The sequence below is a fragment of the Glycine max genome, chromosome 20 (assembly GCF_000004515.6).
Source record: "Glycine max cultivar Williams 82 chromosome 20, Glycine_max_v4.0, whole genome shotgun sequence".
Classification (NCBI taxonomy): domain Eukaryota; kingdom Viridiplantae; phylum Streptophyta; class Magnoliopsida; order Fabales; family Fabaceae; genus Glycine; species Glycine max.
Window position 1 is genome coordinate 29577954 of NC_038256.2, and position 11881 is coordinate 29589834.

General features: G+C 34.1%; 1 protein-coding gene across 1 annotated transcript; it reads right to left on the reverse strand.

Annotated features, from left to right (window-relative positions):
• Nucleotides 1-8906: 8906 nt before the first annotated feature.
• LOC102669074 (uncharacterized) lies at nt 8907-10659 on the reverse strand. Its single transcript, XM_041013538.1, has 6 exons — nt 10572-10659; nt 10454-10483; nt 10088-10381; nt 9552-10024; nt 9246-9431; nt 8907-9110 (listed from the first exon to the last, which is right to left on the reverse strand). Exons 1-6 carry the CDS (start codon nt 10657-10659, stop codon nt 8907-8909), a joined length of 1275 nt encoding a protein of 424 aa, XP_040869472.1.
• Between the last annotated feature and the right edge of the window lie 1222 nt (nt 10660-11881).

Sequence of the window (11881 nt, forward strand, 5' to 3'; positions counted from 1 at the left end):
GTTGAGATCCATCCCATCCTAACATATCCAACACATGCATTTTTTAGAACCAAGATCATAAAAAAGGAATGAGACAAGGACTTAATTATTCACAGTGATGTCCTCCTTACGAGACCATAGCAAGGATACACAAGCTCAGAATTCAAGGAAAACAACAAGCACGACAATTAATCATTGATGCAATTAGAACACATTCTTCACCAATCAAGTGTTTCACTCACTCACAAGTGCACTCAAGTGTTTGTCTCTTAATCACACACATTGGAATTGCACAACTCAGTTTTGCTATACTTCTCAAGTTCAACACAATTCAAGCACACAATTAGATCACTGAGGACTTTTGAAGCTTGTAATGTGGCCGAGCTTCAAAGAAAGCATGGTTTTTCTAGATCACATCAAAGCACCAAGAGGCTAGGAGAACAAATATATCATGCATTACATCAAATCTCTCAGATCTCTTTCTCTTTCCTAAACAAAAGAAAAATCCAAAATAATAAACACCCCAGTCCATGATCAATCAACAGTTTAAGAACTTGTCACCATGAGGTTTGCTTGATATTTCTTTATCTTTTTTTTTTTTTCTTCTCTTAACATTTTTTTACCTTTTGAAGAGAAGAGAGAAATACATTAAGTAACAATTCTTTTTTTACAAGCAAAAACATGAGTTGAAACTTCATTAATCAAAACCCACATTGCATACACACAACTCCCCCAAACTTCAATGAAATCCCATTCATTCAACAATTGCTCTCCTATCCTAATAGTGAGGGAAGTCATTCGTTTTTCTCTTTTGGCTTTGGGGATTCAAGAAAGAATAATTTTTCACATTGAGGCTCAAAGGGGTACAAGGGAAAAATCAAGAATGGTTTAGCTTTTTGGTTTAGTGACTTATAAAGAAAAACATGCCTTGATCATATCCAACATGCTTGCAAGATAGTCAAAAGAAAGAATCAAGGAAAACCAATGTATTAACTCCAATGGTGGAACTCACAAGTATATCAACTTAGTCCAAGAAACACACTCATCCCTCTTTAGGGTCTAAAGTATTCACAGGCAAACAACAACTTTATGCAACACTCATTGATCTCTTGAAAATCACAAAAGTATCCAAGTTATACTAACCAAGAATTCAATCACATGCTTCAAATCAATCCAAAGTCCATAAACCTCAATCACATGTTAGGATAATAAAATGATGAAATTTATCTCAACCCAACAAAACATGAATAATTAACATGCAAACTAACTACTAACATTAAGCTAAAAACCCATCACCCCCCCTATAAAAGAGGGCTGCTCCCCCAGCCAAACAACAAGGTTATTAAACCCCTAAAAGATAAAACCAGCAGAGAACATAACAACAACAACAAATAAAAGATTACTCCACAAACAGATATCAAATGACACCAAAGACCCAATGATGCAATAAACAAGTTACAAAATCATAAATCAGAAAAGAACAACATGAATGTAACAAATGGTCTCCTCTAACTGAACACATGAATGCAAAGCCAAAACAATGATGAAAATAAACACTAACAGAAGAACTAATACTCAACAAGTATATAAGCACAAATTAAGAAAAAAAGGAAATAAAGAAAAAAGGTTAAACAAGTACTGTAGCTATAGAAAAGAAGAAAAATAAATATTAAATTAAGGAGACAAACAAACACACATTTAACAAAACACAAAAAGACCAAGTAAAACTTGGACAATAAAACAAACACTTAGTGGATATGCATTTTCTTCAAGAATTAGAGCACAAGTATACAATAAACCCAACAAGCAAACATGACCTTCTAATACTATAAACCACAAACTTAATTGAAACAATAAAAATAAACTAGTTATTAGACAAACACAAGCTAACAATAAAAGAAGAAGAAAACAAACTAAAAACACAAAGGAAATGAAGAAAGAAAAACACCTACTAACAAAGAAAGTAGCAAAACAAATGAGATTCAACAAAAATAAAACTAGCACTAAACAGGCCAAGTCATGAGAAAGTGACACCGAGTCTCAAAACCAACAAAAAAGTTGCAAATCAAAGAAATTTTGGCTTAGGCATTTCATCAAACATTTAGAAGGCACACGTAAAATAAAAGTGAATTGAAGTCATTTGAACATAAGTAAAATCCCAAATTTGAAAAACAAGAGGAAATAACACAAAAAGCATAAAAAATTAAGATGCCAAGGGAAGGAAACCCCAATAGGTAGAATCTATTCCTAAACCCCCCAAAAGAAAGGAAGACAATTAACAAAACAGAGAATCACAAAGGAACGGAACGGAATTAAAACAAAGGAGAAAAATAGCTAAAAACACGCAACTAACAAGAAGAACAAAACAAGCAAATCCAAATGCAAATCATGGAGAATAAAGAAATTAAAACTATGAATAAGCTTGTGAATGAACAAAACATGAATAAGGAAGAAGAGAGAAAAAAACGTGAAATAGAACTCGCAAAGATGAAAAACTTTGGATGAAAATGAGAAAGAAAAAGATTGGGTGTGGGAATGTGTGCCAATTGTGGTGAGTTTGGAAAAGAAAGTGGGAATGGTGAAAGGTTTGAAGAAAATAGAAAGAGAAAGAGTGAGAACGGAGATGCAATTGGAAGAATTAAAAGCTGGAAATTTATTTTAATGAAAATTTTGCTTAAGCCTTTTTTCCATTAGCTTAAGTGAAAAATAGACTGAATGTAGCATTTTTCTCCTAGGGGGCTGGGCTTAAGCCAATTTTTTTCAAGTTTAAGAAAATTATGCAGAAAAAGAGAATTTGCACATAAATGAAGTTTGCTATGCATAATTGGACTTAACCTTTAAAAAATGACTAGGTAACTCTTAAGTAAAAGCATAATTTTACACTTTTAAAAATCAATTCCAAGCCTAAAGAGAAGTGCCAAAATATACACAAAGGTTTTCAAACTTAATGGCACTTTCAAGCATCAAAACACATGATTTTAATTACATTTAACACAAAACATGAATGTGAATGCAATTAAGCACAAGATAAGCATCAAGTGAGGTCAAGCCACAACATTTGAAGGTTATGTGTTCAAAGAAAGCCAAAATAGCACATGCCTCCAACCCAAAGCAATGACATGACCAAACTAAAATTGCACAATTCAAACCCAAAATCACCACAAGTCTTGCACATGAAATTCAAAGAACTACTCACAAGAAAATCACACAAATAACTACAACTACCAAGTACCAACTCAAATTCAAAACACAAATCAAAGCATGCTAAAAACTAAAACTAACTATGACAAACAAACTAAACAACTAATATCAAGAACTAAGCATAACATAACACAACCAAAGAACACATAAAACAATAGAAGATGCAAAAACTAAGCAAAAATACAAAAGGAAATTTAAAAGTAAAGGTTAGAAAATTGGATTGCCTCCTAATAAGCGCTTGTTTAACACCATTAGCTTAATGGGTCAAATGCCTTCAAGGTGGCATGAAGGTCACATAGAACACATCCTCCTTGCACTTTCTCTTGGCTAGAAACTCTGTGAAAATCATGTATCCATGAAGCGACTTCCATATCATTGCAAGGCAAGAGTTGGTGAACAAGGAAAAAACGACAGTTAAGGATTTATCAAGTTCTTCATGCCTTTCTTCCTGTCAATCAATTGGTGGGGAGAGATGTTAACATGGGAAAACTTTCTTGTTGAATTTTTACTTGTGAGCGCTTCTCCCACTATTGTTGTGTTTTCTCCTCATCTTTCTCTTCTTTTTCTTCACCTTTTTCCCTTGAGTCATGCTCCTCTTCAAGACTCTCTTTTAACCTTTAGTAGATTTTCTTTCATTATGGCCATAGAAGACATTTCAGCCACTTCTTTTGTTAGATTACCAACTTGAATATCAAGATTTTGAATTGAGTTTTGATTGACTTTAAAGTTAGGAAGTTTCCATATTGCATCAACATATTCTCAAGATTAGAGAGTCTTTCTCCTTCATATTGATTGTAAGGGTGTAACTCTTGTTCCCACTAAGAACTTTCCATGAAGTAAAGATGACAATCATCATTAAAATGCTCTCATTCACAAAAATCACAATTGATAGGTTGTGAGTGACTGACCCCTAATTGCATGATTTCAAGATGCTTAGACAACATCTCTAATTGGTTACTAAGAAGCCTTCGTTGTCTGAACATACTACTCCAAATATCTTCCATGGATCAAGTTCTTCAAAGGTTTCACCCTATATGCAAAGACCCATAATAAAAAGGGATTCTTTTCCTTGTTTTTTTTTAATTAGTACAACACAACACAAAGAACTAGAAAACAAAAGACTAGACCACACAAGTTAGCACAATATAACAAAATAAAAGAAATTAACTTCAAAGAATGAAAGAATAAAGCTTAGATAAGTAGAAAAATGCAAAATTGCCTAGTATTGAGACACAAGTCCCCAACAACGGCTCTAGAAAACTTGTTGACTTATTGACAAGTGTACGAAGTTGTCAAGTAGTATTCAATAAATAAGAGCTATCGTTCCCATGAAAACTTGCACAATGGTTAACAAATATTTCAAGTTTTTACTATCTAAACTAACAACTAAACAATGATGATTTGAACATAGCATTCAACAATAAAAATAAAGCAAAACAAAACTATAAGTTACGATATTTTTGGGATTTTTTTATAAACACATAATAAAATGATATGAATTTCAGATGGCAAAGGTTGTTGGGGTTAGATATCACCAAACCAAACTCTCTTTACGCTAAAACATGATATTCAACTTGTGATCCAATGTTAATATCGGTCACAATTCAAAAATAATATTCTAATCCCTAATTGCCTAGGTGAAAAGACCTAAATTCCTCTATTAAATGTCAATCCCTTGCACATTTAACAAAGAAATTTGCTTTAATTTCAATGATCCAAAGATAATCATTACCCCTCATCATATTCCTAGATCTAAGGTTTAATGGACATTTTTCCACAATTCAAGATAAATGAAGTATTTTCCAATAGCAATCTCATCCAAGAATCAAACTATGAGTGACCAATCCATAACAAGCATGAAGCATAGAAGCAAAAAACTAACATTGAAGAACAAGATGAATATATAACAATATTTCAAAATAAATACATGAGCATAAGGTTCGGATACAATCTAATCCCAACAACGAAGGACTTAGCTACCCATCTCCATGAGTAGCATCCAAAAGCAAGAAAGGTGGAAGATCAATGGAAGAAGAGAGTTGGAGAAGAACTTTAATAAAGGAGATGTTTTTAAAAAGTGAGGAACATGTGTCCTTAAAAATTAGCGTGAATATCTATTTATACAATCCTAAAAATCTCAACTTAAGCGAGGGTTTATTTAAGTCAAAATTTTGGGCTTAAAGAGATATTGCAGCTTTGCAGTTTTGCACTTTTGTATAAATTCAGTTTATGCCAAAAGCTGTTTGGCTAAAGCTGATTTTTTCTTTGCAATTTTTTTTATCTTCTCCATAAAAGAACTTCAATTTGGACCCTCCAATTCCAATTTAAGCACATTTGTTGTAATTTTCACTTCAAGCTTTCATTAAACCTTACTCCAAAAAATGCAATTCAATATCCTATAAAATAGTCCATCGATAAACATATAAAATCTAACAAAATGACAAGTTAAAGAGAACAAACTAAAAATAAAAAAATTACATAAAAAGACATAAACAAAATCTTAAATAAGATAAAAGATTAAATAATTATCTAAATCTACATATCTCAGTTAAGTATTTTTGAAAATTATCAGTCTCACATGTTTATGGATAACTAGGGGTGTTTTTGTTTTTGAAAAGTTTCATTTGACATGTCTAATTACTTTCACAATTAAAATAAAAAATGTAGAGCCTAATTCATTACATTCACAATTTAAAATTAAAAATGTGGAACCTAATTCAGTTAACAGTTAAGCACTCAGTTCTTATGATTCTAAACTGAAGGTTCTTGATATCCAATTAACCTACATATTAATCTACAATTAAGACAAACTTACCTAAATCCTATGTAGATATTGAAGCTTCTGTATTTTTATTTTGATTCTCAGTAGTCTTTCCAATTCCCAAAGTCTTTCGCTGCTGAGACATGTTATATTATGTATCAGTGCAACAACAGAAAGTGAGCTTGAGTGTCCAAGTAATATTTAACTCGGTCCAAATAAAATTTGTTCACCCACAGCGAATTGATAACTAACATATTTTTAGTCGTAATTTTTCTCTTCTAAAAAAGGTAATTTTTTTGAAAATGAATAAAATAATATATAATTATTAATTTTTCATTTAAAATCTATTAATGCTTGATATTTTTTCTTCTATTTTGCATTTAAAGTATACTTACAAGTTAGAAGACGTTTACGTTCAAATATACTTAAGAAACAAACAAATTTTAAAAGACAAACTATCTTTGACATAAGTCATTGGAAGTAAATCTCCACGTACACGGAAACTTGAGTTTTGCCATCTCCATCATATTGATGTAATCAGGACATGAATACTTGTAAACAAACATTTCAAAGCACCGATTTTTTTGGAGTGAATAGGCAATTTAGTCCGTGAGATTGTAACCAGTTTGCATATTAGTCCCTGACTTAAATTTTAATTCATAATAGTCCCTAACTTTACATAAGTTTTGCAAAATAGTCTCTGTCGTTAAATTCTCAGGTGACGGCGTTAGTGAGGTGTATAGGTGGCAATTCAGTGCCACGTAGATTGTCCAACGTGGCACTGAGGTCTGCATCTATAAACTCTCTCTCACGCAAGGTTGCTTCTTCTTCTTCCCCAAAAAAATTAGGGTTTACGAAGCTGCTGGTTGCTTCTTCTTCTTCCCACGCTGAGTTGCTTCTTCTTCTTCTACTCTGAGGCTCAGTCGCTGCTGCTTGTTCACTTGATTTCTCCATATCTGCAAGTGGCAGTTGTTGTGCATTTTCTGGTAGTTTCATTCAGCAATGCCACCATGGAAGACGTGCAGCTATTCGAACTGCAAGAACAAGGAGGAACCCAGGAAGGTTATTCTATAATTGTGCATTACCCCAAACAGACCCAGATAACTGTCAATTTTTTCAATGGGTTGAAGAAGAAAACCAACTTTCTAATTCGTCTTCTGTCTCAAGAGAAACAATGGTAGTGGCTGATTTGAGGCTACAAATTGAAACTTTGCAGAAGAAAATGAGAAATTTAACAAACATTGTGTTGTTAGGTTTTTCATTTTTAATTGTAATGTTAGTTTTAGGGGGAATGTATTTTAGGTAAAATGTGTAATAGCAGCTTTTGATATTGTAATTGTTGTTTTGCTGAAGAATTTGTAGTAGGAAGTAGCTTTTGTAGTGTAATAGCAGATTTTGTTGCTACTGTCAATTACCCATTTCAATTAAATATAATTTGTTGGTGAAATTTGTTGTTGAAATTTGCAGTTTATTAAATATAATTTGTTGTTGTATAACTTTTTGAAGTTATTGAAGTAGCACTAAACTAGGTGGTCCTACTCCAACTCCAAATCCAACACAGTGTATAATTTATAAAAGAAAGAGAAGAAACATGACATTAAATCAATTTCACATAATGTTTGACATCCCAAATCATGATAGTTAGAAGCAATTGTTCAGTAGGCCATAATGTTTACATCATTTCACATGCCAATGAAGCTTTCAAAATATACAACTACACATCCTAATATCAAAATGCAACAAAAAATGCTTCTTCAGTTTTCTTCATCAGCAACCTTCAAAATGCAACAAAAAATGCTTCTTCAGTTTTCTTTATACTGCATCATCTTTATCAGCAACCTTCCTTTGTTTGGCTCTTGTTATGGTTAGCTTATTCGTTGCTATTGGTGGAACAATAGTTGCAGGGACCTACATGCAAATGGCAAACATGAATAATTGTAATATATCAAAATGGAGTGCTGCAACAAATTAGGTTGAGATAAAACTACTTTGTTGTGACAAATATTTACCATCAACTCCATGTCACTATCTTGTGACAAATGAGGCTGAGATAAACTAATCTCCACTGGATCTTGTTGAACATGAGCAGCAGCTTCTTCAGCCTCATTCAAAGCTTGTTCATCTTGAGATAATAGGTGGTCATCCTCATTTGAAGTTGATGGTGCAACATATTTCTTTGGCCTAACAGGAACTCCAATATTTTTACAGCTTCTAATGTTATGATTGGTTTGGCCACACCTTCCACATGTAAACTCAGCCAATTTCCTCTTTAGCTTATGTCCTATGACATTGTCCTCATCTACAGATCTCCTTCTATTTTTCTTTGGCCTTCCTCTTTGGACCCTTTTATGTGGTGGAAGAAGGTGTGCATACTGTGTCTGGGCCCAATATTGTGGTCCTTAGACTGGTTCAATAAAATGCTGGTATGTCTTATTATAAGCTTCTATTGACAGCCACTCATGACACATGTCCTCAGGCTTCCCTCCTTTGTGAGTTATTGTTGCAATGGCATGTCGGCATGGCATCCCTACATCAAAGTTGTAAAATCAGCACACATGTAGGTTAGGAATGAAAAAAAAAAACTATAAAGAACACAACTTGTTAGTTGCCATACTCCACAAGTGCATGTCCATTCACCTAAATTGACCTCAACCTTATTCCCCCACATGTGGACCTCATATCTCAGGCCCATGTTATCACCACACCAAATGGGAGTCCATTGATTAGCAAAATGAAATTCTTTTTCTAGTCTTTTATACTGCACTGGACATAATGGTCCAGGCTTTCCAGAAAGTTTAACCTTGCGGGCAGCCATGGTTCTCATGATATAACTTCTAATTTCTTCAAGCATTGTGATAATAGGCTTGGATCTATACTGCAGAATTCTGGAATTGAATACCTCACAAGTGTTGTTGCATATATTGTCCACCTTGGGTATTGTACTGAAGTGGGCTTTTGTCCATGCTTATTTGGGCCATTTATTCAAATACTCCCAAGCCTGGCAGTTGATTGTCTTCAAATGGGCCATATGGCCTTCAAACTCAGCAACAGTAGTGGATTTTGCACATTGCCACACAATTCCTTTAAGTTCCTTGCTTTTCCATTGCTTTGTAAAATTTTTCCAAAGATGCAAGACATAGAATCTATGAGGTGCACCAGGCATGACTTCCTGTAAAGTTGGAATAAGTCCTTGAAAAATTGTAGCAAAGTAGTAAATACTTATGGACTAGTCCGTAACTTATGTCATTAACTTCAATTAAATACCTAACTTATGATAACAATTGCAAATCACACCATGTCATACCTTTTGCATGTCTGACATGAAATTCCACCCATTCTGTATGTAATCCCCAAGATCTTCATGCAACAAAGTTAAAAACCATTTCCAATTGTCTTTGTTCTCAATGTCCACAACAGCATAAGCAATAACAAAGATGTGGTTATTGCCATCAAGCCCAACAGCAGAGAGCAAGTTTCCTCCAAATGCACTCTATAGGAAACATCCATCTAGACCTATGAATGGTCTACATCCAGCAACAAACCCCTTCTTACAGCTAGCAAGACAAATATATAGCCTCTGAAATTGTGGTGGACCTTCTGGACTTGGCACTATGTTGATCTTAACTGTTGATCCAGGATTGCTCCTCAACAATTCATGTGCATAATCAAATACTTTGGCATATTGTTTCCTCTCATTCCCTTCCACTAATTGCTTTGCTTCTTTCATGGCTCTCCACATCTTTGTAACTTCAATGTGCACTCCAAACTCTTGCTTGAAATATTCCAAAGCTTCAACACATTTAAGGGTTGGCTGCATTCTGAGTTTGCCCTCAAGTTTACTGACCACCCACTGTCTATTTGCTTGTTTGTTGTTCACTTCTCTGCAACAATTATGGTTATGCTTAAATGTCTTTATCTGAAAAGAGTTTCTAACTTCATTCTTTGCACAGTAGATTTCCCAATCACAAAATGCCTTCTTGCATTTTGCTCTAGCCCTCTGTTTATCATTCTTCTTCCACTTGAACTCCCTGCCCATCAATATGCTATACTCCCTCAAGGCAGATTTAAATTCATCTAGAGTACCAAACTCCCTGCCCATCAATATGCTATACTCCCTCAAGGCAGATTTAAATTCATCTAGAGTACCAAACTCCATCCCTAATTCCAACTTCTGTTCACCAACTCCACTACTTTGACTATATTGAGGATAAACTTCAACATCCTCATCTTCATCATCACTACTAATGGGGATATTAAGCTCCTCTGAATGATAACCATCTGTCTCAACTTCAGCTTCAACTTCATTCAACATATAAGAGAAATTTATAAACCACTCATCACTGTCAACTTCCTTTTCCTCCTCACTATCAGCAACATCTCTCTCTTCACCACCAGCATCTCTCTGCTCACCAGCTTCAGCATCCCTCTGCTCACTACCATCTCTTTGCTCACCAGCATCAGTATCCCTTTGCTCACCACCATCCCTTTTCTCACCAGCATCCCTCTACTCACCAGCATCTCTCTGCTCTCCGGCACCAACATCTGCATCAATGGTGATCAAGTAAAAATTAATCATATTAATTAATTATGGTAACCATGTCAGACCAAGTACAGATGAATTTAAACTTACCTTCCTCATGGCCAGCAACAGGTACATCATCTAAATCATCCTCATTCTCAACAACTTTTGGAATTGGATCACATTCCAAGTACAACATCTTGGGACTTCTTCTAAAATTGGATCTACTTCATGATGAAAATAAACATTTATCTCATTCTCATTTTCAAAAGCATCCCTAACTAAGTGTAATATATCTCCATCAGTTGTACAACTCCTTAACCCATGATTAAAATCTAAGTCCTTATCAATCAACCAAAAACATTCTCCTATATTGCTATACTTCTTGCAAGTTTTCACCAGATCATATAAGATAAATGCATTCAGGCAATCTGCAGATATATCCTCCCAAACGTCAAATTCTCCGCCTATATATTCAACCTTTCCATCACTGGCATGTGGAGTGAATCTACCTCCATGGTGCAATACTAAAGTTATATTGTCATTCATTCTACACAATCAGAAACCACAAACATTGTCATATATTAGGAAATAAAAAAACCTACCTCAAACTCAAACATAGGCACATCACACAACAACATGCAATGTCATCTATAAAAACAGAGCATCATAAACGAAAATAATAAAGGATCATAAACCTCCCTACGAAGCGCGAAGACAATGCAAATGAAACCCCTCGAACATATAAAACCCCAAATCAAACCACCAAAACAATGCAAACGAAATGAACGAAACCACCAACCTGACAAAAAGCGCGAACCCTCACAATCACGAGAATACAGGGGAGGGAAGAGCAAACCGCAAACAGTTAAAAAACCCTACAAGCAGTAAGACAGTGAAAGGGAAAATGGGTTTACTTCATTTTTAATTTCTTTTTAACCTAATTTTTCAATTCAGTCCTTGCCTTGCCACATAATATTGCTGACTTGGACTCAAACCTGCCACATTGGGATGCTTACGTGGACTGAGGTTTACCAAATAGACATTTGACCAACGGAGGAAATTAGATTTTAACAGCAGGGACTTATTTGCATAACGGAGGTAAAGTTAGGGACTATTATGAATTAAAATTTAAGTCAGGGACTAATATGCAAACTGGTTACAATCTCAGGGACTAAATTGCCTATTCACTCGATTTTTTTGGTAGTTTTTACCGTGCACCATTTAGAAACATATACTAAAAAATAAAACATTCATTATTTAAAAAATATTTAATATTTTTACTTAATTAAAAATATTTTTAAAAATATATTAAACATGAGGTTGTTGATTTTCACTAAAAACACTCTACAAGTAACCGAAAATAAAATATAACATAACAAAACAAAATAAAATAAAATGTAAGAAAAATTACAAGATAT